Source organism: Herpailurus yagouaroundi, unplaced genomic scaffold, assembly GCF_014898765.1.
Source record: "Herpailurus yagouaroundi ecotype Mexico unplaced genomic scaffold, PumYag 195, whole genome shotgun sequence".
Taxonomy (NCBI): Eukaryota; Metazoa; Chordata; class Mammalia; order Carnivora; family Felidae; genus Herpailurus; species Herpailurus yagouaroundi.
Genome location: NW_024412426.1, coordinates 4710082 through 4737967, shown reverse-complemented (window position 1 = coordinate 4737967; position 27886 = coordinate 4710082). Strand labels below are relative to the sequence as shown.

Below are 27886 nucleotides of genomic sequence, written 5' to 3'. Positions count from 1 at the left end.
TTTAGGTCTATGATCTGCTTTGAGCTCATTTCGTTGAATGACGTAAGGTCTAAGTCCATTTTTTTACTTGTAGATGTCTGCTGGATGTGGAGTCCCAACACCATTTGTTGAAGAGATTATCTTTTCCCCATGCTATTGCTTTTACTCCTTTGTCAACAAAGATCCCTAGACTATACTCATGTAGATCTATTTCTGGGCACTCTCTTCTGTTCCATGAATCTGTCTGTTCTTTCATAAAGGTCTTAATTAGTGTAGCTTTATAGTAAGTCTTGAAGTTGGGGAGAGATAGTCTTCTGAGTTTGTTCTTTTCCTTCAATACCGTGTTGGATTTTCTTCGATAGTGGGTTGGACTTTTGTCACTCAATAAAAACTTTAGAATAATTTTCTCAATAGCCAAAAAATTACTTGCAGTGATTTTGATCAGGATTATACTCAATGTATTGATCAAATTGGGAAGAACTGAAATATTGACATTAACAGTCCTCCTATCTATGAACATGTAACATCTCTCCATCTACTTAGTTCTTTTTTTATTTGTTCCCTTAAAATTTTGTAGTTTTCCTCATATAGATAGTATACACATTTTGTCAGACTTATACCTAAGTATTTCTTTTTTTTTTTTAATGTAGGCTCCACACCCCAAGTAGGGCTTGATCTCGTGACTCTGAGATCAAGAGTCGCATGCTCTACCCACTGAGCCTGCCAGGCACCCCCCCAAGTATTTCACTTTTTTGAGGGTGCTGCTATAAGTGATACTGTGTTGTCTGTGTATGTGTTTATGTATGTTTATTTATTTTGAGACAGAGATAGAGAGAATGAGCAGGAGAAGGGCAGAGAGTCATGATCTCGTGGCTTGTGAGAATCAAGCCCTACATCAGGCTCTGGGCTGACAGTGCAGAGCCTGCTTGGGATCCTCTTTTCCTCTCTCTATGCTCCTCCCCCACTCGTGTTCTCTCTCTCAAAATAAATAAAGTAAAAAAAAAATCATAGTGTATAGCTCTTTCTATACTGGATTCAATTTACTAATATGTTGACTAGGATTTTTGCACCTATGTTCAGGAGACATACTGGCCTGCAGTTTTCATTACTTATAATAGCTTTCTTTTTTTTTTTTAGTATTAGGATAATACTAGCCTTATAAAATGACTTAGGAAGTATTCTCTCTGCTACTACATTCTGAAAGAGACTGTTGGGAATTGGTATAATCTCTTCCTTAAAAGTTTGGTAGAGTTCACCAGTGAGCCCATCTTGGCTGATGCTTTCTGTTTCTGAGAAAGTTTTGGAAGGTTCTTAATTACTAATTCAATTTCATTAATAGATATAGGCCTATTCAGATTGTATATTTCTTATTGTGTTAGTTTTGGCAGATTGTGTCTTTTAAGAAATTAGTCCATTTCATCTAAGTTACCAAATCTGTAGGCACAGAATTGTTCACAATATTCCTTGATTACTCTCTTAATGTCCATGTCTGTACTAATGTCTTCTCTCTCATTTCTGATGTTAGAAATTTATGCAAGCTGTCTTTTTTTCTTACTTAGCCTGGCTAAAAATTTATTGGTTTTATTTATCTTTTCAAAGAACCAGTTTTTGGTTTTGTTCATTTTCTCCACTGATTTCCTATTTTCAATGCCATTGATTTGTTTAAATTTTCATTATTTCTTTTCTTCAACCACTTTATTATTTTTTTTCAACGTTTATTTATTTTTGGGACAGAGAGAGACAGAGCATGAACGGGGGAGGGGCAGAGAGAGAGGGAGACACAGAATCGGAAACAGGCTCCAGGCTCTGAGCCATCAGCCCAGAGCCCGACGCGGGGCTCGAACTCACGGACCGCGATATCGTGACCTGGCTGAAGTCGGACGCTTCACCGACTGCGCCACCCAGGCACCCCTTCAACCACTTTAAATTTGATCCTTTTTCTAGTTTCCTAACATCAAAACTTCAATGACTGATTTTAGATCTCGTCAGTTTTAATACAGGTATTCACTACTATAAATTTCCCTCTAGCACTGCATTAGCTGCATCTCAAAAACTTTGATTAAGTTATGTTTTCATTTTCATTGAATTGAAACTATTTCAAATTTTCTCTTCAGATTTCTTCTTTGACCTATGTGTTAACTTAGAAGTGTTACTGGGCACCTGGGTGGCTCAGCTGGTTAAGCATCCAACTCTTGATTTCGGCTCAGGTCATGATCTCACATTTGTGAGATTGAGCCCCACATCAGGCTCTGTGAAAACAATGTGAAGCCTGCTTGGGATTCTCTCATGTGCTCTCTTTCTGCCCCTCCTCTGCTTATGTGCATCCTCTCTCTCTCAAAATAAATAAACATTTTTTAAAAAAGAATGTGTTTGAAGTGTGTTATTTAATCTCCACATATTTGGGGATTTCCCAGTTATCCTTCTGTTACTAATTTCTAGTTTAATTCCACTGTGGTCTGATAGTGAATATTCTGTTTCCACCATTTTATTTTATTTTTTTTTTTAATGTTTATTTAGAGAGATAATGTGTGTGTGTGTGAGTGAGGGGCAGAAAGAGGGGAGACAGAATCTGAAGGAAGCCCCAGACTGAGCTGTCAGCACAGAGCCTGATGTGGGGCTCAAACTCACGAACTGTGAGATAATGACCTGAGCTGAAGTCAGACATTTAACCAACTGAGCCACCTAGGTGCCCCTCTATGTTTCTACCATTTTAAATTTGTCAAGTAGTATTTTATGACCCAGAATATGGTCTAACTTGGTGAATGTTCCATGTGAGCTTAAAAAGAAAATATTTTCTGGGGCGCCTGGGTGGCGCAGTCGGTTAAGCGTCCGACTTCAGCCAGGTCACGATCTCGCGGTCCGTGGGTTCGAGCCCCGCGTCGGGCTCTGGGCTGATGGCTCAGAGCCTGGAGCCTGTTTCCGATTCTGTGTCTCCCTCTCTCTCTGCCCCTCCCCCGTTCATGCTCTGTCTCTCTCTGTCCCAAAAATAAATAAACGTTGAAAAAAAATTTTTTTTAAAAAAAGAAAATATTTTCTGCTTCTGTTGGATGAAGAAATCTACAAATGTTCAGCTATGTCCAATTATGTTGATTCATGGTGCCGTCGGGTTCAACTATGTTCCAGTGATTTTCTGTCAGCTGAATCTGTCCATTTCTGATAGAGAAATGATGAAGTCTCCAACTATAATAGTACATTCAACTATTTCTCCTGGCCTCATGTACTGTGATGCTCATTGTTAGGCACATTCCCCCTATGAATTGTTATATCTTCTTGGAGAATTGATCCCTTTATTATTAAGAAACATATCTCTTTATTCCTGATAATCTGCCTTGCTCTGAAGTCTGCTCTGTCTGAAATTACTACAGCTAGTCCCACTTTGTTTTGATTAGTATGAACATGCTAAATCTTTCTCTAACCCTCTACTTTTAATCTATATGTGTCTTTTATATTTAAAGTGTGTTTCTTATAGACAACAAATAGTTGCTTCCTGTTTTTTTTTTTATTAACTCTGACAATCTCCATCTCTTAATTGGTGCATCTGGAGCACTCATGTTTATGATTATTGATATAGTTGGATATCTACCACAATTTTTACTGCTTTCTATTCACTGTCTTTGTTATCCTATTTTTCTGCCATTTGTGGCTTTAACTGAGCATTTTATATGATTTCATTTTCTTACCTTTTTTAGCATATCAATTATACTTCTTTTTTTCATTTTTCTTAGTGGTTGCCCTAGAGTGTGCAATCTACATTTACAACTAATCCAAGTCCACTTTCAAATAACACTACACTGCTTCTCAACTAGTGCAAGTACTTTATAATAGCAAAATATTCCTAATTCATCTCTCCAATCCCTTATATCATTGCTCTTACTCATCTCACTTGCACATAAGTACATATAAGTATACACATACACACATAGGCACACATCGCATACAAAGCACATATAATTGAATGTTTTGTTACTATTATTTTAAACAGACTGTTCCTTTCCCTTTCTTCTTCTGGTATTCTCATTGCACGTATGTTATCCCTTTGAAGCCGTCCTACAGTTCTTGGATGTTCCATTTTTTTAATCTTCATTCTCTTTGGTTTTTAGTTTTGGAAGTTTCTACTGACATATTCTCAAGCTGAAAGATTCTTTCCTCAGCCCTGTCCAGTCTGTTTACGCGCCAATCGAGGCATTCTTCATTTCTGTTATAGTATTTTTTATATCTAGCATTTTTTTTATTCTTTTGTAGAAATTCCATCTCTATGCTTACATTACCCACCTGTTGTTTTTACTTAATTAATTTTTTTAAAGTTTATTTGAGAGAGAGTGGGGGAAGGGCAGAGAGAGAGGGAGAGAGAGAATCCCAAGCAGGTTCCTTACTGCCAGCGCAGAGCCTGACGCAGGGCTTGAACTCACAAAACTGCTAGGTCATGATCTGAGCCAAAACCAAGAGTCAGGTGCTTAATCGACTGAGCCACCCAGGTGCCCCTACCTATCTGTTCTTGCACATTGTCTGCTTCTTCTGTCACAACATACAGCATATTAATCATAATGGTTTTAAATTAATGGTCTGGTAATTCCAACAGCCCTCCAATCTGAGTCTGGTTCTAATTCTTGCTGTCTCTTCAAACTGTTGTTGTGTTTATGTTGTCTTTTTGTTGTTTTGTTTGTTTGTTTGCCATTTAGCATACCTTATAAATTTTTGTTGGAAGTTATAGGTGACGTGCTAGGTAAAAGGAACTCCAATCAATAGGCCTTTAGTAATGTGGTAAGATGCCAGAGGAAGGGAAGAATTCTACAGTCCAAGATTATGTCTCAGTCTTTCAGTAAGCCTGTAACCCTGGGCTCTGAACTTCATAAATTCCTATCAGATTTTTCCCAGCTTTAGGTGAATCAAATGGCTGCAGGGGACTGGAGTTAGGTATTTCTCTTCCCTACCACCAGAAGGTCAGAGGGGGATTAGAGTTGGGTATTCCCTTTCCCCTACACCCAAAGCTATAGCTGGCTAGAATTGGGATTTCCCTGCCCCAAAGCCGCTTAGGCTCTAATAAAACCTGAGTAGATTAGGTTGTGGTAAAATCATTTCTCTTGAAGGCAAACCTTGTTAAGAATAGAATGCTCTGGTATATTTCCGCGTCCCCTAATGGAAGTCTAAGGGAATTTTTCTCCAATACTCACTGTGAGAACCTGGTAGAACTGCAAAAGGTAAAACTCAAAAGAGTCTGGGCATTCCCCTGGAGTTTTTAACTCTGACTTGTCCTATGGAGCCCATTTGTCATTTACAGTCTGGTTTTCTACCCAGGCAGTAGTTCCCATGTACGTTTCTGCTCTAGTAAGCAGTGATTCTCTGTATCTGTATGTCTGTCTCTCCAATTTTGGAGGCAGCCCTTTGCCCTATAACTTCACTTTCTGAGGATCTAAGAAGAGTTGTCGATTTTTCAATTTGTTCAGCTTTTTATTTCTCTTAGAAAGGAATGGAGACTTCCAAGCCGTTTACATGCCAGACCAGTAACCAGAAGGTACTACATTTTTAAATGTATTTTTAAGTATTTATAAACATAGGTTTTCAGTACCAAAATCATTAGTAGCATGTTATGCACAAACCACAATAATAGACTACTTTATTTTAAAGAGATCTACATCGAGGGCACCTGAGTAGTTCAGTCAGTTAAAGCATCTGGCTTCGGCTCAGGTTATGATCTCTCAGTTTGTGAGTTCAAGCCCCACAATTAGCTCTCTGCTGTCAGCACAGAACCCACTTCAGATCCTCTGTCTCCCTCTCTTTGCCCCTCCCCTGCTCACACTCTCTCAAAAACAAACAAACACTTAAAAAGTAATAAAATAAAAATAAATATAGCTTCACCTATAGTACTGCTGAATATACTATAATATATTGAAACTACGGCTTTATTTGTATGTTCTAATTTGAGAATTGTTATTATAAACTACTTTTACAATATGCCTATATATCTAAACGATATACTAACAATAAAGTAGTAGGATGTATTATTTTCTTATAGATATATGACAATCTAATATACATTTATTATGAAGTAACATTCATGGGAATGATTTCTTAAAGACTGCAACAGAATAAAATTTTTCAAAAAGTATGCAACCATGTTAAATCAGCTCACTTTTGCTGTAGTATGTAATCAATAATTGTAGCAATAATTATTAATCCATGTCTACCGTATTAGTTTCTTTTATATGTCTTTGTCCTACACTACCTCAATTATCAAACAGAATGAACTATGGGAAATGAAGGAAGAGAAATATTAGTTTGGTCATTTTGAAAGTGGGATATAAATGGGAAGCATACAGTATATAATTATTTGAGGGTGGCTTTTTTTTCACTCAACATGATATTCTTGATGCATTCATCCCGGCAGATGCGTGTTTCAACAGTTCATTCTTTTTTACTGATGAGTAATATCCCTCATCCCTGATATTAATGTACTACAGCTTAACTGTTCACTTAATGTATGGTATTCTGGTTGTTTCCACAAATAAAGTTTTCTAATAGGTATACAGAAATATCTCTGTGATCTTATTTTGCATTTCTTTAATGATTCGTGATGTTGAACATCTTTTCATGTGCTAATTTACCATAATTTCATTTGGTGAAATGGCTGGCTTTTCATGTCTTTTGGTAATTTTCTAGTTGGACTATCAGGGTTTTTTTCATGTCGAGTTTCAAGAATTCTACGTATCTTTTAGGTGAGTTTTTTGTCATCTACACAACATGCAAATAATTTCTCCCTGTCTTTAGCTTGTCTTTTCAGCCTCTTAATGGGTCTCTTGCAGACCAAAAGTTTTTAATCTTGATAATCTAATTCATCACTTTCTCCTTCTATGGATCATGCTTTCTAGCATGTTTAAAGCCTCTATAAACCAAGGTTTATGTCCTAAAGATTTTCTCCTGTTTACTTCTAAAAGTTTTATGTTTTACATTTAAATGTGTGATCCATTTTGAGTTAAGTTTTATATAAAGTGTGGGGGAGGGGCCAAGATTTTTTTGTTTGTTTTTTTAGACAATGGCTATCCAATTCCTCTAGTACTCTTTGTTAAAAAAAAAAAAAAAAGCTATCCTTCCTACTTTGAACTGTTTTTGCACCTTTGTCAAAAGTCAGCTGGCCATACTTGTGAGCTATTGCTACATTCTCTATTCTGTACCATTGATTTATGTCTCTCCATACACCAATACCACACAGTCTTGACTGCTGTAGCTATGCAACTCTTGAAATCAACTAAAGTGATTGTACCCACTTTATTCTTTTTATGAAACTGTTCTAGCTATTATACTTCCTATACCTTCCCATATAAATTTAATAATCTCGCCTACATCCACACACACACACACACAAACCTTCCTGAGAATCTGATAAGAATTGTGTTAAAACTGTATTATCAAGTTTGACTGTAAAAGGTACTGTATTTTTTTTTTATTTTTTTTTCAACGTTTATTTATTTTGGGGACAGAGAGAGACAGAGCATGAACGGGGGAGGGGCAGAGAGACAGGGAGACACAGAATCGGAAACAGGCTCCAGGCTCTGAGCCATCAGCCCAGAGCCCGACGCGGGGCTCGAACTCACGAAGCGCGAGATCGTGACCTGGCTGAAGTCGGACGCTTAACCGACTGCGCCACCCAGGCGCCCTGTACTGTATTTTTTTAATGTTTTTTAATTTTATTTTTAAGAGAGAGACAGATAGGGTGTGAGTAAGGGAGGGGCAGAGAGAGAGGGAGCCACAGAATCTGAAGCAGGCTCCAGGCTCCAAGCTGTCAGCACAGAACCTGATGCAAGGCTCTAATTCACAAGCCACGAGATCATGACCTGAGCCAAAGTCAGACGCTTAACCAACTGAGCCACCCAGCACCCCATGGGTACTGTATTTTTTTTTTTAATCTTTCACGGCTTATCTATTTATTTATGCTTTTTTTAATTTTATTTTTTATTTTTTAAAATTTACATCCAAATTACTTAGCATATAGTGCAACAATGATTTCAGGAGTAGATTCCTTAGTGCCCCTGACCCATTTAGCTCATCCCCCCTCCCATAATCCCTCCAGAAACCCTCAGTTTGTTCTCCATATTTATGAGTCTCTTCTGTTTTGTCCCCCTCCCTGTTTTTATATTATTTTTGTTTCCCTTCCCTTATGTTCATCTGTTTTGTCTCTTAAAGTCCTCATATGAGTGAAGTCATATGATTTTTGTCTTTCTCTGACTAATTTCACTCAGCATAATACCCTCCAGTTCCATCCACGTGGTTGCAAATGGCAAGATTTCATTCTTTTTGATTGCTGAGTAATACTCCATTGTATGTATGTGTGTATATATATATATATATATATATATATATATATATATATATATACCACATTTTCTTTATCCATTCATCCATCGATGGAAATCTGGGCTCTTTCCATGCTTTGGCTATCGTTGATAGTGCTGCTATAAACATGGGGGTGCATGTGTCCCTTTGAAACAGCACACTTGTATCCCTTGGATAAATGCCTAGTAGTGCAATTGCTGGCTCGTAGGGTAGTTCTATTTTTAGTTTTTTGAGGAACCTCCATACCGTTTTCCAGAGTGGCTGCACCAGTTTGCATTCCCAAGGGTACTGTATTTTTAATTCCAGTTTCTGTATGTTCACTATTAGTATGCAGAAATATAACATATTTTTGTATGCTCATTTTATATCTTGCAACCTTGCTGACTTCACTCACCAGTTCTGAATTTTTGCTAAATCCCATGGTTTTATATATGTAGACCATCATATCATCTTCAAAACAGACAACAGTATTTACTTTCCAATCCATATGCCTTTTATTTTCTTATCTTGCTGAACAGCACTGTCTAGAACTTCTGGTACTACGTCTAACAGAAGTGCTAAGAGTCTGCCTTGTTCTCAATTTTAAGGAATAAAGCATCCATTCACCATGAAATATGCCATTAGCTGTTAAGTTTTCTGTAGCTATTCTTTACCAAATGAGGAAGTTCCCCTCTATTCCCAGTTTTTAGAGAGGGTTCCCCCCCCACCACCACCCATGAACTGGTATTAGATTTTTCAAACGCTTTCTGCATCAGTTGATATGACTGTGTGATTTTTCTTCTTTATCCTGCTACTGTGGTTGGATTACATGGATTGATTTTCAAATGCTGTATTAACTTTGCATCCCAGGAATCAACCCTACTTGGTCAAAATACATAATTCCTTTTAGATACTGCTGAATTCTATTTGCTAATATTTTGTGAGGATTTTTGTATCTATATTAATGAGAAATACTGGCCTGTACTTTTCTTTTTTGCACTTTGGTTTTGTTATTAGGGCGATACTGGCCTCATAAAATGAACTGGGAACTATTTCATCTTCTATTTTCTGGAAGAGAGTATGTAGAATTGGTGTTTAATTCTTTAAAAATTTGGTAGAGGGGCACCTGGGTGGCTCAGTTGGTTAAGCATCTGACTTTGGCTCAGGTCATGATCTCACGGTTTGTGGCTTCAAGCCCCATGTCAGGCTCTGTGCTAACAGCTCAGAGCCTGGAGCCTGCTTCAGATTCTGTGTCTCCTTCTCTCTCTGCCCCTCCCCTGCTCATGCTCATGCTCATGCGCTCTCTCTCTGTCTCTCAAAGATAAAATAAAAACATTAAAAAAAATTTTTTTTTTTAATTTGGTAGAATTCTCCAGTAAAACCATTTGGGCCTCAAGATTTCATTTTAGGAGTATTTTTGTTGTAAATTCAATTCCCTTAATAGTAAAAGGGCTATTCAAATTATCTATTTCATATTGGATAACAGCCTACACTTTTCTATAAATTGGTCCATTTCATCTAAATCATCAAATTTACATGTATAGGGGTTTTTGTACTATTCCTTTGTTATCCTTGTGATACCCATGGGACCTGTAATAATATCCTAGTTCATTCCTGACAAAGTAATTTGTGTCTTCTCTTTTTCTGTCAGTCTTGCTAAAGGTTTATCAATTTTACTTATCTTTGCAAAGAACCACCTTTGTGGTTCACTGATTTTGTCTATGGTTTTTATTTGCAATTTCATTGATCACTATTTTTACCTTTATTTCCTTCCACTTGCTTAAGGTTTATGTTGTTCTTTTTCTAGTTTCTTGGAGTGGGAGCTTAGAGTGTTTATTGATTTGGGACTTTTCTGCTTTTCTAATATAAGTATTCAGTGCTATAAAAATTTCTGTCAGCATGCTTTGGCTGTGTCCCATCCATTTTTTCCCCATCGATTTTGATATGTTCTTTTGTATTCATTCAACAATATATTCAACAAATTGATGTTTGGTGTATACAAATCTAGACCTGCTGTGTGTTATTGGTGGATTGACTTATCATTATATAATGTTCCTTTCTTACTCTGATTGTTTTCTTTGCCTCAAAGTTTACTTTATGTTTTCTGTTTTTTCTCTCTGTTTTTTGTTTGTTTTCTTTTGCCTGCCTTACTGTGTGTTACTTTAACATTTTGTAGAATTACATTTTGGTTTATCAACAGTGTTTTTTTAAAAGTGCATCTCTTTATATAGCTTTTTCAGAGTTTGCTCTAGTTATTATATATACATAACATCACTGTCTCCTGGTATCATCATTTTACCATTTCAAATGAAGTGTAGAAAACTTACCTCTCCTTATGTCCCTTTACATCCTCTCATTTATTACATAATTGTCTTAAGTATTTCCTCTACATACATTTAGAAATAGGTAAGACAGTGTTACAATTTATGTTCAACCATAAAACATAATTTAGAACACTGACTAGGAAAGGCGCCTGGATGGCTCAGTCGGTTAAGCACCTGACTTTGGCTCAGGTCATGATCTCACAGTTTGTGGGTTCGAGCCCCGTGTTGGGCTCTGTGCTGACAGCTCAGAGCCTGGAGCTTGCTTCAGATTCTGTGTCTCCCTCTCTCTGCCCCTCCCCCACTCATGCTGTCTCTCTCTCAGAAATAATTAAACATTAAAAAATTTTTGGAAAAAAAAAAACCACTCAACAGGAAAAAAAAAGTATTTACTCATATTTTACCCTTTTCATTGTCCTTCCTTCCTTCCTAATGTTCTAAGATTCCTACCTTTAATATTTCCTTTGTGTTTAGAGAACTTAACTTTATTCTTTTAGGGTAGATTAGTGACAGATTCTCTTAGTGTTTACTCATCTGAGAATGGCTTGATTTCCTCTTCATTTTTGAAGCATATTTTCACAGGATATGGATTTCTGGGTTGACACAATTCTTTTCTTTCAGGACTTAAAAAACGATGTGCCATTTTTTATGGACTCAATGGTTTTTTCTGATGAGAAATCCATTATCACTCTAACTGTTTTTACTCTAATGTTTCCCTCGCACTGTCTTCGATTTTTTTTTTTTTTTTTTGTCTAGTTTTTAGAAGTCTATGAGGTGCCCTGCCATGGATTTCTTTGGATTTATCCTTTTTTTTAGGATCTAGATTCCTCAATCTGTAGGGTTATGTCTGGCTATCATTTCTTCAAATACTTTTTGGCTTTACCCTCTTTCTCCTCTTCATCTGTGACCCTGATGCCACATGTTAGAACTGTTGATTTAGTCTCATAGATTCCTGTCACTGCCCACTTTTTCCCTCATTTTATTTTCTATTCAGCCTGGGTAATTTCTATTGACCCATCTTCAAATTCACTATTTCCTCTGTCTTATCATTCTGCTGTTGAGCCCACTGAGGTCTGTTTTCACCTTTCTTAACTGTATTTTTCAGTTCTACAGCTTCCATCTGGTTTTTCTTTATATCTTCTATTTCTTTGTTGAGACTTCCTACTTTTTTGTTTGTTTCATATGTGCTTGTAATTGCTCACGGAAGTATTTTTATGATGGCTGTTTTATTTATTTTATTTATTTTTTTTACTTTTTTTAACAGGGGAAAGCGCAGTCGAGTTTCCCACATTTGGGGACATCGCAGGGGTCAGCACATCCCGAGTGCAATGGATAAGCCTCGCCCTGGGAAAACCACCTTCCTGATCATGGTATCTCCCCTGCCAGGTAAGTATATGATGGCTGTTTTAAAATCTTTGTCAGATAAGTCTAGCATCTGTGTCACCTCAGTGTTGGTATCAGCTGATTATTTTTTCTCCACGATTTTCTATTGAAACCTGGATATTTCAGACATATTATAAGACTCTGCATCTCATAAAATTTTGTATTTTAGAAGTCCTCTCCTGACATGATTCTGATGGCGGAAAGAGATAATCGGTCTGTTACTACCAGGTAGCAATGGAAGTTCGGGTTCCCTTTTTGGCTTTCACGGATATCTGAGGGAGAAAAGTGGGACTCCTGGTTATTGCTAGGTAGGGGTAGGAGATCAGGCCTCTGCTGATACCACCCTGGCTGGGAAGAACAGAGGCACCTCATTACTGTTCCTCATGTAGCCTTCATTTTACACCAGGTGGGAGGTGGCTTCATTATCACTGGGTAGTGGTCAAACCCGGAATCTCTACCAGCCCTCCTCTAACATTACCACAGCGGGGAAAGGAAGGGGAGCCTCTTTACCACCAGGCAGGGCTAAAAGTCCAGGCTTCCCAAGTGATCACAATTGATATGTGTCATTTCAGCCCAGTGGGGATACAAGTTCCAGATCCCCACTTGGCCATTTCTGACACCACGCCAACAGGGGGGATGCAGCACCTCAATGCAGCCTTGCAAGAATGAAAGTCTAGGCACCTCACATGGTCTCTGCTAGTGGTGGTGGGATAGTGCCAAAGTTTTTCTGTGGGGTTAGCTGGAGTAGAGTGGTTATTGTCTAAAAGTTTTCTGTCTTACTAAGCTGTCCATTTCATAGTCCTTTGCTCAGAAAGACCACACTTTTGCTAAGTTTGTTTTTTGTCTGTGCCTACTAACTTTGCTGAGTTGCCCATTTCTCTAACATCCAGTCTGGAATATGTGAGGAAAAGAAAGTACAGGGAATTCACCCACATAGTCATTGGATCCCACAGCCCTTAGCCAGTCTTCCTTCTACTCTCCAGTGTCCAGTCTTCTTGTTTGTTTTCTGTATAACATCCAGAGTTTAGTTAGACTTAGCAGAAAAAATAGGGAAAAGGATCTCAATTCCATCTTTCTACAAGCAAAAGTGCAACAGTTGTAATCTGACTATCAATTTAGGCAATATTTTTGCCACACTGTTTATTTAAATAAAGGATAAGGTCCTACGAATACAGCTCAACCCAATGTTCCCTCAATGAGCAAATACCCAAATATTGATGCTTCTGTGTTCTCAATAAGGTCAGTTTACCCATATATCATCATAGAAAATATTATTTAGGAAACTTAAAAAATAAGTATTTGTTTTGTACTTGTTTTTTAAGGTTCTCTCAACATCTACTCAATTGAACAATCTCCACAAATGTTCTCAAAAATATTTTCGCTAAAATTATATTTTTCCAATGGCAAGTCCACCTAAGAATTCTGACTGGCAAGCTTAGGATAAGTTCAGGAGCTACCTTGATTACAAAATACTTAAACACTTGATGTAATAAATAGTCATTAGTTTACAAAGTATGTGGCCTCTCATAACAATGACTTCTAAAGCATCCTGTTGAACTTGTTTTTCAAGGAGTGACAATGAATTTGAGCAATCCAGCCATACCACCTTCACGGGTTGACCTTGAAAACACCACACACACACACCCACATGCAGGATGAGTCTGGCTACACACAACCCAGTAGAGTTAACTAGACATGAAGGGATCACATCTTGGTATTATTACTCAGATGGTTAAGTCAGCATCTTCCTTGCAGCAACCCCCCTTTTATTTAACTCTTTTTTAAACCCACAGGAAGTTACAAAAATAGTAGAGTCCCATGTACCCTTCACTCAGCTTCTCCCAATGATGATATCTTATATAGCTATAGCACAATATCAAAACCAGGAAACTGCCCCTAGTACTTTACTGTTTACTAGACTACAGACTCCTTTATCCTTTTTTTTTTTTTTTTTTAACGTTTATTTATTTGGGGGAGAGAGACAGAGTGTGAGTGGGGTAGGGGCAAAGAGAGAGGGAGACAGAGAATCCAAAGCCAGCTCTGTGCTGACAGTGGAGAGCCCAATATGCGGCTCAAACTCACAAACCTACAAGATCATGACCTGAGCCGAGGTCAGAAGCTTAACTGACTGAGCCACCGAGGTGCCCCTCCTTTATCCTTTTAATTGTTAAGTTACACAATAGTGAACTTTCTCGGAAACTTTCCCTACACTTGGGCATTCTAGTACTAAATGACCAATCCAGACTTCTAACTCAACTGCAAATTAGCTATACATAAGCAATTCTTATACCTACATACCTCATGCATAAAAACACAAAAGTTTGCACCCACACGTGCACAAATTTATGTGAAAACACCAGCAATCCATCCTTTTCATCCAAGTATTAGTTTTCTACTAATTTCTACTTTCCCTTGCTATTACTACATGAAGACTATGTGTAAGTGAATCTGAGGGCTAAAAGAAATCTTCATCTAATGTAAAACTCCCTCCAGTACTTGAATTCCTTCTACAACATCCCCACCAATGACTCTTCAGCCTTTGCTTGAATCTCTCTAATGACATGAAACAAATAAGTATGATGAAATCCAGTCAGCCTTTGGTCAATCCTAATTCTTAAAAGCATCTTTAAGCATTAGCTAAACTTTGAAAACTTGTACTCATTTAGTTCTGGTTCTATCCCATGGGCATATTAACAAGTCTTATCCTTGACTACCTTCTTTCCAGGAAAACCAGACATCCTGGTTTGCCTAAGGTGATCTTAGTTTGCACCTCTTGATCTGGCATAATTAATACTTCCTTTCACCCTTAAGATTTGAACAAACAGTATTTCATCATGCTATCCTGGATAGCCCTCCAAAGAAAGGAAGAACACATGTGTTTTTATCAGGTTAACCATACCTCATTTTTTCAGCTATTCTTTGTATGATTTTGAGGGTCTTCACTAGCCTGATTATTCTTGCTCTTCAATGTTCACAAGCTTATTTATATTGCAAGATCCCTAATGCTTAAATTCCTTGTTGTACATATATATTAATGATGGATTTTGTAAGCCCAATTAAAGAACAGAAAATCATCGGGGCGCCTGGGTGGCGCAGTCGGTTAAGCGTCCGACTTCAGCCAGGTCACGATCTCGCGCTCCGTGAGTTCGAGCCCCGCATCAGGCTCTGGGCTGATGGCTCAGAGCCTGGAGCCTGTTTCTGATTCTGTGTCTCCCTCTCTCTCTGCTCCTCCGCTGTTCATGCTCTGTCTCTCTCTGTCCCAAAAATAAATAAACGTTGAAAAAAAAAATTTAAAAAAAAAAAAAAAAAAAAAAGAACAGAAAATCATTTATTTCCCTTTGAATACCAGACCAAGATAACACCTATGGGGCAATGGAACTAGGGAGCAGTCTCACATTATACCAGTAGGTGTCACTCTATATATGATGTATTTAAAATTATTTAAGGTTCAATTTATTCCTTCAACAAATATTTAGTAAACACCCATTAGGTGCCAAGCATGATTCTAGGCACTGAGAACATAAAGAGCAAGACAGACAAGATCTTGTTCTAGTGGAGCTTATGGTCTAGATACGGATGAACAAATTTGCTTTATTTACTTCCTATATAAAGTCTATAAAATCCTATTCTCAAGGGAAATTTTACTTTCCTAAGTTAATAGACAACAACACTCAAAATAACTCATAAAGAACAAATACTGTAATGAAATAGAATCAGACAAACTGTAGTCTGTACAGGCTAGATTAATGTATCCTGTGTATTTTCTAGCCATTTCAATTTATTCAACACTGTTCTTCCAATCTTCCAGTTTCTAAAAGCCAAATGGAAAAGAACTTATCTTCAAAAAAATTCAAACTTTCTGCGGTGTCTGGGTGGCTCAGTTGGTTAAGCATCCAACTCTTTGTTTTGGCTCAGGTCATGAACTCACGGTTCGTGAGTTTGAGTCCTGCATAGGGCTCTGCACTCTGGGGGCAAAGCATGCTTCAGATCATCTATCTCCCTCTCTCTCTGCCCCTCTCTCGCTCTCTCTCTCTCTCAAAAATAAACATTTTTTAAAAATTCAAATTTTTAAAAATCTATTCATGTTTTTATGAAGACTTATAAATTTTAAAAGATTATTTGCAAAGCTTATTAATTCCCAAATACATATTTAGTTATCTCTACTTTGAAAAGTTAAATGTCACCTTCTCAACACCAAACATAGTCTCCGGGCTAACAGAATAAAGACAGTAGCAAATTATGCATCAGCACAGAATTCTGGAATTCCTCCTCTGCTGAAGGTGCTTGTTTAGATAAACCTATGAGACTCATAGCTATTAGCAGGATTTCGAGGTGACTCACTGATGATTAGAGCATAGCAATGAAAGGTCATATTTTATCAAAACAAGCAGATCAAAGGGAGGGGACAGACATTGCACATCAAAAAAGTATATTTGCTTGCACAGAAATCCAAGAACCTACGAACTATTCAGTTCTTATTTTGCTTCTCTGTACTCTCAAACAGATCATTCTCCAAACTGGAAAAGCTAGGGAGACACGGTTAAAGAAATATTTCAAGCTAAAAAGATCTGCTTAGAACTCTTTAAGTCATAATTCAGTTATATGAATTTATTTGAGAAAAACAATGCTTATAATAAGACTGAGAGGTTCAGGTAATATTGAACCCAATGTTCCCTTTGGAATAGCTCAAACCATTAGCTCCATCTAAATTACCTGAGACACACTGCATATTGTTCAGTTTTAGCAAGGAATCACATGCATACTTTAGCACACAAGAAGTACTCAACGAACATTAAGTTAAAAATGACCACGGATGTGCTTCATAAAAGATGGTTAATAAATAGGAAAAAAAGGCCTAAATTAATTTATATCTTAATATTAAATAAAATATTTTCTTTTACTCTGAAAGGTAAGGTGATGGTTGACCAAATATACTTAAAACACGGTTTATTGTGTGTGATTTTTACTTTTTATTTATTTTTTATTGTTCTATTTTTTTTTTTTTTTTTTGAGAGAGAGAGAGAGACAGAGTGTGAGCAGGCAAGAGGCAGAGAGAGAGGGAGACACAGAATCTGAAGCACGCTCCAGGCTCTGAGCCATCAGCACAGAGCCCAATGCAGGGCCCGAACCCAATGAATCGCCAGATCATGACCTGAGCCAAAGTCAGATGTTCAACCAACTGACCCACCCAGGCGCCCAGTGTGTGGTTTTTAAATTACACTTGTAAAGTCTCTGCCAGTACTGTGAATTTTTGGCATATCTGAGATGTCACCAAATGTGGAAAAACTCAATACCAGATATCTTTGTTATCTCTGTATTTTTACTCCAAATACAAAAGTAAAGGAGATGGGGGGGGGGGGTAGGGGGGGTGGGAGGCATGTGCTGGAAAAAAACACTGTTTTTGGAGTCACAAATCTCTAGGTTTGAATTCCAGTACTACCCTAAGTTAACCATCTGATTTCTGGGCAAGTTACTTACCCTGTTCTACACATCACTTTCCCAACATGATGCAAAAAGCAGGGTTGTGAGAAGGATTAAGCAAGTTGTTTTATATGAAACGCCTGTGTACGGCCGACACATTGTAAGTACTCAGTAAACGGTAGGTCTTAGGAGGGTGCCATTTTTTTCTTTTTGATCATTAGATTGACTATACCAGTTAATGCTGAAAACTACTGACTAACAAGTTTCTGTAACTAACAAAAAGTGTATCTTTACTCTGCTCTAGCAGGTTTATAAAACCAAAACCCCTTACTCAACCGAATGCCAACAAATATGCACCTTCTCCGTTAGCTCAAATATATTTTGCATGACCTTACATGAATTGCTTAGATAAAAGCTTTTTCTTTTCTGCTTTTGTTATTTTAAAGTGCAGATGCATTTGAGTCATTTTCTCCTTTTGTTTCATATCCTTAAGATCCAAAGCTTCAAAGACATAATGTCAGCATGCAGTCGATTTATGACTGAACTCTTGAAGAGACACTGAAGAATTACCTTGTCAATCACCCCAAGGACTCTGAAGGCCTTCAGCTCCTCGGCAGGGCTCCTTAGGTTCCAAGGGGGCCTTGAACTTAGTGATCCTGGAGGCTAATGGAAGATATCAAAGATTACACATCAATCAGGGAGGTACTTGAAGGAAGACTGCCTGCTGAAGCAAATGCCAGGCCAAAGGAAACTAAATTTATCATAAATCAGAGAATGGAAAGATGAAAGGAGGAAGTTTCTGTTTGTCTGTAATGTAAAATAAAAAAAATAATAAAATCAAAAAGAAAGAAAATCAAAAGGAAAAAGCAAGAAAAAAGTTGCAAGTAAATAAATCATGATAACATCGAAAACAAAATTTTAAAAAGAAAAAATAATGAGCTGATATAGTTTCTAGAGCAGTAATTCAATTCAAAACTGTACAGCTGTAAGGAAACTTTGTAACAAATGGGTAACTAAGACAACCACCAATCACAGCCTTATATTTACCCCAGATGGCTCAAGAGTAATTTAGAAGGGGGGTACTAAAAAACAATGTTACAATCGATAAACCTGGGGAGAGAGGGAACACAACAAGTCATTCTTTCTCATCATGAAACTACAGTCCTTTAATGTTACTTTATAAATATATACTTATGTATTTTAAGACGATTGGGAGATTCAAGTTTAACCAGAACTGTCAACAATGGTGAAAAATTAAGAAACTCTATCATACAATCAATAATCGTTACAACTAAGGTTGTTCAAGCGTAGAAAAGAAATGACTTACAGGAGAAAAAAATTTGTTTTAATATCTGAACATGTGTGATGTGGAAAACTAGGTCTGTTGGCTACAAAAAAGATCAGTGAAAACAGGAAGGGATTATTTCAGTACCACACATAGTAAAAGAATAAACCTTACTCCCTATCCATTGGTCTTAGTTTTTCCATGTCAATCAGTAAAGTAAGACATTTTTTGTTGTCCGAAGTCTATCAGAATATGCAGGAACATTGTTCTCCCCGTGAATGGAAGACAACTCTCCTGGTTAATCAAATGTCATGATTAATAGTTATTGAAATACCATTTTTGATACTTCAAGTCCTTGTACAGACCAATATCACTAGACAGGAAGCTCCCTGAGAACAGGAAATATACCTTATTCATCTTTATACTCTCAGGGCCTTGTGTGTTAGTCAGGAGACAGGAAAAGCAGAAAAGAGAGGAAGGAGGAAGAGAGGAGGAAAACAAGGGAAGGAGGTTACACAGATAAATCAGGTGTCATTTACAACTGGAAAAACTATCATTTGTGAAATTTTCTAAAAGCAGCAATTTTTTTTCAAAAGCAGCAATTCTAATTGCTTTCAAACATTTGTTTGTTTTTAGGTTTAGCAAGCAAATACTAACTTCGGTGTGCCTGAAGAGGTGATGTTCCCCAACTTCCTACTGTACTGCTTGTAGTCTTTCTACTCCACAACACATTCTGATAATTAAAATTAATCTCTCCCTATTCTATTATTAAGGAAGAGTAAGACCTGCTTGTGATTTCTGGTAAGAGAACTGTTAAGGAAAAGTTATAGGGGGAAATAATACTTTAGATGATAATTTATCCATTACATTCATCTTTGAAAATATAGCCAAATGCATCTAACATCCATGCCTCCTATTTATTTATACCTTATACCTTCTTACTCACTGATGTCATTGGATCTTTCAGTTTTTCCAAAGAAAGATTTTGGTTCACTGTGGTAATCAAGAGCAAAGATAGAAAACTACAAAATCTTTATAAACTGCACCTTTCAGTGAATAATTACCATGTGTCCACTATGTGCATGATAACTGAAAGAATATAAAACATCGAAAGGCATGATCTCTTAGCTATAAGAAGTTTATTACTTATTTGAAGAGATAAGCCAAATATATGAAAAAATTAAATAATAATAAAACATTTTTTTAAAAATACAAGACTATACAGATAAGTCACTAGTATATGATAAACTGTGGTCTCAGAAGGAAGTGGAACGAAAAATTATTTTAAATGCTATGTTGAAATTAGGTTAGGAAAGGATATTATATACAGGATTGGAAGGAAACTGGTCTGGTGGGGGAAAAATGTTCAGATTGTAGAAAAAAGGAAAATAAAATTATGCACTTAGGGTCTGTCAGTTTTCACAGGCCTTGAATGCCAGGTCTGGACCATATTCTCCAGAGTCTAGAAAACAAGTTTTTGTATGAGAAACAACCTAATGAAAACAGTGATTTAGTAAGGTTACTTCTGCAAAGATGGGAATGGTGAAATTGTAATGGGGAAAGACCAAAGGCAAAGTGATCATTAAAGGTCTCTTTCCACTTTAACCATCTATAAAAGTTTAAGATCAGAGAAATGAACAAAGAAAGATCATGAAATAAAATCATCAATAAGAAATCCTGTATTCCTTATACGCAGCGCTTAAATTGGGTAGAATCCCTATAGATCTATTCCTTTTTTCAGATGGCAAAAGGAAACATAAATCCACAGAATTTTAAGAACAGAAAGAGACAGAGATCAAGTCCAATGTTCTCTCTCTTTTTTTTTCAGATGAGAAAACTGAGAAGCGGCAAGGTTAAGCAATTTGTCTAAGATGACAAAACTAGATGATAGATAAGAAGGGATTACATCTTACTTATTAAATATTATAACATTGTTTGGGGAAACTCCAGCCAATGCTAAGGGAATGAGGGATGGGGGAATATAGTGTATTTCTAGGAAACATGGCTGATTTCCTTAATGAGAAAGGTCAAATTTTCACTTACGTATATTAACTACTGTAGCAGAACATGCCTAGAGAAGCAAGGAGCGGGGGGGGGAGAAAGTACATGATGGATCTTATGATAGAAGAATGTACGATGACCCAACAATCTTCAAAACCAAAGATGGCAAATACATATCACTCAACCGTTCAAGCCCACGGCAGATATCTCTGTTAATCTCACACTCTGTCTCACAAGACAGTGTTCTTGGTAGCCATGACCAGGGGATTGGAGTTCACACACTAGTAAAATCTATTTACTATTTCTGTTCTACATTCTCTAAATGGCTAAGTGACGCTTACCCTTACTTTGGTTGGTTTCTTTAAAGTTGTCGTTTACCCTGCCCACAGTCTTCTTCACTTGGTATTATTCCCTTTTCCTGATGACATCTACCTCTGTTCTTACCGAGCTGTTAGTGCAGTACTTAAACTTCAACGTGTCTATGCATCACCTGAGGACCTTGTTAAAACGGAGATTCTGATTCGGTCAGTCTGAGAGAGGCTACGATTCTGCATTTCCAACAAGCTAACAGGTGATGCTGATGCTACTGGTCCACCAACCACTTCCAGAATACGGTTAGCTACCTGTCCTTAACCTAAGAAGAATAAGCCACCATTTTGGAGTGGGGGAAGATAAGGGTAAAAGGAAAGCACTTTACAAAAAACATATCGAGAATGCACACCCTAAAACCTGATGGCTAGCTACACTAGTTTCTTAACTTGGTTTCACCCGTAAATTTTTGGCTTTGCCAAGAATTTCACTGGCAACTTATTAACCCTCAAACCCCATGTCCTAGACGCTCTTCCATCACATTTCAAGGATGTGTCTTCACTGTAGTACTATTACTGATGTGGAATGGCCCTGACCGCCATCTCTGCTTTGTCTATGTCTCACTAAGGGTGACACGATACTCATTTTAAAATATTTCCTAAGGAAGAAGTGAGAAATACCAATAATACCAGTCAACAAAATGCACAACAGAAAAAATATTTTCAGTATCACAGTAATTGTACTCAAAACTCTACAAATATTCAGGAAAAGCATAATTCTACATATTAATTTTCATTTACACCTTGTTTAACTGTATGGCAAAATATGTATTCATACTTTACAAACTACACAGTATTTTATGTCCTAAATTTAGACCATTTACTACCTTTTTCTAAATTTCCATGATCTTGAGTTATTATTCCTAGAGCTAAAAAGAGCAAAAATGATTTTACAAGTCTTTTCCAGGAAAATTCCCTCTGAATATTAATTCTTGGGGCACCTGGATGGCTCAGTCAGTTGAGCATCCGACTTCAGCTCAGGTCACGATCTCGCAGTTCGTGAGTTCAAGCACCACAAAAGGCCCACTGCTGTCAACGCAGAGCCCGCTTCGGATCCTATGTCCCCCTCTCTCTGGCCCTCCCCAGCTTGCACTCTCTCTCAAAAAAAAAATAAAAATTTTAAAAATATATTAATTCTTAAATCATTCAGAGTCCTCTCCAATTAAAAAAAAAGAGGAAAAGATAAAGGACTCTGTCTCTGTCAGTCAAGACTTTTACTTTAAACAAAATTCATTTCCTTTTTTTCTGAAACCTGCCCCTTAAGTTTTCCTAGAGCCTATTAATAAGGAAGTAATGAAGAAAACCATGAGTCAAAGAGGGCTCCTTTCTGCCCTTTTTCAAAAAGGATATTACCATGTATGACTGGGAAATTTAGAACTTTTATTTTTACCACAAAAGAGTCTCATAAATAAATTCAATAAAGCAAAAGCTGAAATCACCACAGAAAACTCGGGTGGAGTGAGTCATGACCTGGACTTCACCAAAGGGGAACACAAGAATCAACAAAAAATATTTTAAACCAGAAAGGATCCCTTTATTTTCCTAATCAACCAGACTAGAAAGAAGTGTTGGCACATGCATTCAAGATGGAAATTATATCTGCTTTTGCACAGAATTTAAGAGCTAATGGGCCTCAAAAATCATTTATACCAATCCTCTGAATGCGTTGGTTGAAACTGAGGCCCAGAGATGGTTAAAGAAGAAAATAATGAATTCACCACACTAATCAAGAAACTCTACAAGACATTTAAGTTAAATAATAGATAAGAAAATAATCGAGCTTGTCCCTGACGTAAATAAGGGCCAGGTTTGAGAGCATAAAATACAGAAGTGAAATAAAAAGCATATACTAACCATAAAAGAGAAACATCTTGTTCTAGCTAGAAAATCTGTCCTGTAGCCTCCTTGCCTAAGAATTGAAAAAAGTCCTGGCATATCAAATTTGATTCACTAGTTAGTCCTTTTTACCCTTTCTGATACAAGTTCCCATTATTCTACATGGCTCTTATCATTCTAGCATTTCCTCAATGAGGTACGTATTTTGGGTACACAGGGTTTGCAAAAGCAGAAACTGTCATCTTTTATATAACTCCAAACTATATCTAGTTTGATACTGTATACACACAGAGTCTTAACAGATGCTTAGTGAATTAATATATAATCTAATACAACCAGTTCTTTTTTATTAGATTTCCTTCGTTTTATTTTCATTAGAAGCTATGCTCAAAAGGAATTTCTGACTGATATACTTCATGGTTCCTTTCTCCAAGTCAAAAGCTACACTTATTTATTTGCCTAATAAATTATTGTTCACAGGGGCACCTGGATGGCTCAGTCAGTTAAGCACCTGACTCTTGATTTTGGCTCAGGTTATGATCTCGCAGCTTGTGAGTTAGAGTCCCACGTTGGGCTCTGTGCTGACAGCACGGAGTCTTCTTGGGATTCTCTCTCTGTCACTCCCCTGCTAGCTCTCTCTCTCTCTCTCAAAAATAAATAAACATTAAAAAAAATTATTGTTCACAGAAGTGATTATGGGAAACTGTAATAGGGGCTGCATAAGTAGGGAGTTCAAAGGAGTAAGTATAGGTAGAATATTCAAGGTTAACATTAATGGAAAGAATAGAATACTAGTAATTTTCTAAAACTTTTAGAATATTTACATACAAGATGAATTAGTAAAACAAGTAAATTCATAGAGGCCCATCCTATTTAATACTTTTATATGGAAGTGAGAATGTACACATCAGGATTGCACATAGGGAGGGTTGCCAACCCCACAGAAAATAAGAATTGAATTCAAAGTAATCTTTAGATAAATACTGCATTTTAAAAAGATAAAATAGGGGCGCCTGGGTGGCGCAGTCGGTTAAGCGTCCGACTTCAGCCAGGTCACGATCTCGCGGTCCGTGAGTTCGAGCCCCGCGTCAGGCTCTGGGCTGATGGCTCGGAGCCTGGAGCCTGTTCCCGATTCTGTGTCTCCCTCTCTCTCTGCCCCTGCCCCGTTCATGCTCTGTCTCTCTCTGTCCCAAAAATAAATAAACGTTGAAAAAAAAAATGTTTAAAAAAAAATAAAAAGATAAAATAATAAGGAGTTAAAAATAATACAGTTAAAACAATAATGATAGAAAATAGGGAAAGATTGGCAAACACAGAATAATTAACAATCTGAAAATGAAACAGCAGATATCTTATTTAAAACATATTCATTATATAAAAACAAGTAACAAAAGTATATTACTTCCAAGCTGGAATATAATTTTTTTGTTCTAAAAGTAATGATCAAACACTTCACACTGAAAATTCGCATTAATAAGTATAGTTTTGATAACTGCATTTTTTAAACGACCATAGGCAGAATGAAAAGGACTCAGAAAATCAGCAACAAAAAGTTTAATGGTCCAATGAATCAAGATGAAGTACTGGGCTATTTCTAAACTAGAAAACTGACACATGTTAGAACTCTCAAAAAGTACATAAGCATTAAAAAATACGAAAAAAAACGTACAAAGCAGTATATTAAGGAAGATGAAAAATAGGGCTAAAACTTATTAAGCTACTCTAATAAGCTTGGTTTATAGGCTGGTCTTTTTATGAGGTAATCACTTGAATTGCAGGATTTGTGTGTGTGTGTGTGTGTGTGTGCGCGCGCGCATGTGTGTGCACATATGTGCTTGTATATATGAGTGATTTTTTTTTAACTCATTTAAACCTGACAATAACCCAGAAAGGAGTAACTATTATCCTCATTATTCAGATGTAGAAACTGAAGGTAAGAGCTGGAGAGCTCAGTGTCTTGCCCAATCCTCCATTGGTTCCAAGGGACAGAGTTGGGATATGAACAAGCCCACCTGCATCTTATGTCAATTTAGAAAATAAGCACTTTCTTCCATCTCCAGAAGATATGATTTTTAAATTGTATCCAAAAAAACCTTAGTTAATATAAAGAAAAAAACCAGAAAAGTTATATATTTGCCAAGTCCAAATGACATAAAAACAATAATAATAAACTACAACGTTTCCAATGTTTTAAGCATTCACCTGCTTTCTAGACAAGACTAAGGATAGTCCCAAATAACATAAATATCCCTGTTAGAATTATGCCTTTATAATTCTAGGTCACCTATAGCAGCTTACCTGTAAGACTTATGCTTTCATAATAAGTTTTAGCGTGAATCAATAAAACTGTACAGGAATCACACAAAAACCATTATTTAACCCTACAAATTTCAAATAAAATTCAGTACAAATTACTGTCATTTTACACATGGAGTTTTAGGGGTAGAGGAAGGAACAAAGGGCTGAGAAAGAGGAGAAAGCAAGTCCCATGTTATTCCACTTTTGGTGATCCGCTTTAATGCTTTTCCTCCCACCAATAACTTGTTAAAATATTATTGATAAAATTCCAAAGACCAAAAATTCTCAAGCATTCTAATTATAAATAAAGCCAAGAGACAAGTCAGCAAAAAGAGCTAAAGAAAACACAAAATGAAACATAAGACCTACCTGAGAGACATCATCAAGTTGAGGTTTTCCATAAAGGCTAGAGAGACTCTCTGCTCGCATTAGATATTCTGCCGTTCTTCTCTTCACAGCTTCTCGACGGGTAGGGCTTGACTCTCCTAAAAGGAGAAAACAAGGACAGGGCACGCGGAAAATAAACTTTCATTTATCCAACCTGAAAATTAACTTTCTTTGACCCAGTTCACCACTTGTTCACCTTTTTTTTTATTGGTTATTTATTTTTGATAGAGAAAGAGTGTGAGTGGGGGAGGGGCAGAGAGAGGGGGAGACACAATCCGAAGCAGGCTCCAGGCTCTGAGCTGTCAGCACAGAGCTGGACGTGGGGCTCGAACCCACAAACCATGAGATCATGACCTGAGCTGAAGGTGGACGCTTAACCAACTGAGCCACCCAGGCTCCCCAGCTACTTGTTCTCATTTCTAACTAAAAAGAAGAGAGATTCAAAGTTGGAACAGACATCAAAGTTATTAGTATCAGCAAGGTCTCAATATTACCACTATATATTTGATTTATCCAAATTCTGAAATTTTCCTATTAAAATATATAGAGAGAACCTGATACCTTCTATAGGAGGAGTTGATATATAAGAAATGTAGTATAAAAAGCTCTGCATACAGAAGACTAGCCTAGTCCAGGTACTATGCAATTGCCCAACCCAACAAACTGGAACTAAATGCAACAGATGTTTAATAAGAGTCATGACATGGATATGATATGCTGCCCAAGTAGCAAGAAACTGGAGAATAAAATCATTTAGGGTAACTCTGAATTCACTCTGATTTTTGTAAGCTTCATGTTTTTTCATTAACAACAAACTGTCACCCACGTTACAACTGAAAGTAAGAATGTAACTGAAATGTGTATGTTAACTAGCTGGAATTAAAATAAAAACTTTAAGGGGCGCCTGGGTGGCGCAGTCAGTTAAGTGTCTGACTTCAGCCAGGTCATGATCTCGCGGTCCGTGAGTTCAAGCCCCGCGTCGGGCTCTGGGCTGATGGCTCAGAGCCTGGAGCCTGTTTCCGATTCTGTGTCTTCCTCTCTCTCTGCCCCTCCCCCGTTCATGCTCTGTCTCTCTCTGTCCCAAAAATAAATAAACGTTGGAAAAAAAATAAATAAATAAAATAAAAACTTTAAAAAAAGAAAAAAAAGGAAGAATGTAATTGAAATCCCTGTAATATACAACTATATGAAAATGAACAAGTCATTTACCCTGTCTGGCTCTCAGTTTCTCTAAACAAAGCATATTCAAAATGGCCTCCAGAATACTCAAGACTTCAAAACACAGGTGGCCCAGCCCATGAAGTTCTGGGCTCTCTCTTCTCCAGAGCAGGACAATCCTATGCTCTTACCCATCTTATATACCTGTGATACATTTCATTTGAAGAAACGATTCCATGACTGAAAGTTAAAACATTTGAAAAACCACTGTAGTATACAATCTCTAAGGCTCCTTTCATAAATAATATTCTATATTTTCACGACTCATTTTTATCTAAGCACTTCATACACAGTACTTTTTTTTATAATTCACTCTATGCATCTTCTGAATGAAGTTAACCAAAAAGCAAGTATCATACAGTGGAAAGCACCCTTGATTACATTCTAGAAACCCTGGTTATCTAAATTCTGGCTCTGCCTCCCTAGTCATGTGACCGATGATACATCATACTTCAACTCTCTGACCCTCTTCCTCATTCTCTAAAATGGAAACATAGGGGCGCCTGGGTGGCGCAGTCGGTTAAGCGTCCGACTTCAGCCAGGTCACGATCTCAGGGTCCGTGAGTTCGAGCCCCGTGTCAGGCTCTGGGCTGATGGCTCGGAGCCTGGAGCCTGTTTCCGATTCTGTGTCTCCCTCTCTCTCTGCCCCTCCCCCGTTCATGCTCTGTCTCTGTCTGTCCCATAAATAAATAAAAACGTTGAAAAAAAAATTAAAAAAAATAAAATAAAATGGAAACATATACTTCAAATGACTGCAGAGATTAAAGGAGACAATATACATAAAAGATACTACAACAAAGACAGCTGTATATAGGAAGCACTAAATTGTAAAGGTTTTTGATCTTGGTTTTTCTCTAAACCAAGTCCTACAAAATAATGTTTCTGTTTTGCTGAAGTGAACTGAACTGAATTACAGTAAAGCAGGCATTCTTCCCCAAAAGATGACGACTAGAAAAACCTTATTTCTGCCTGGAATAGCATCTTCTATTTCTTCTGAGAAATGCTCCCTTCTCGCCTTCGTAGCCCTTCACCTTCAGCCACCACCACCATCACTTAACGGGGTGGTCTGAATGAAAACTGCT

General features: G+C 37.2%; 1 protein-coding gene and 1 pseudogene across 9 annotated transcripts in view; both read right to left on the bottom strand.

The window, feature by feature from the left end:
• The window catches only part of RPS6KC1 (ribosomal protein S6 kinase C1), a 322126-nt gene that overhangs the window by 207507 nt on the left and 86733 nt on the right, over positions 1-27886 (bottom strand). For 7 of the 9 annotated variants that reach the window (XM_040446443.1, XM_040446437.1, XM_040446436.1 and 4 more), the window contains 2 exons: positions 25569-25684; positions 17982-18074 (listed from right to left, as the gene is read on the bottom strand). In XM_040446443.1, coding sequence (XP_040302377.1) covers positions 17982-18074; positions 25569-25684 — 209 coding nt within the window. The remainder of the gene's footprint in view (positions 1-17981; positions 18075-25568; positions 25685-27886) is intronic. The other 2 variants (XM_040446438.1, XM_040446444.1) reach the window with 1 other exon arrangement.
• LOC121011957 (uncharacterized) lies at positions 11874-12001 on the bottom strand (annotated as a pseudogene).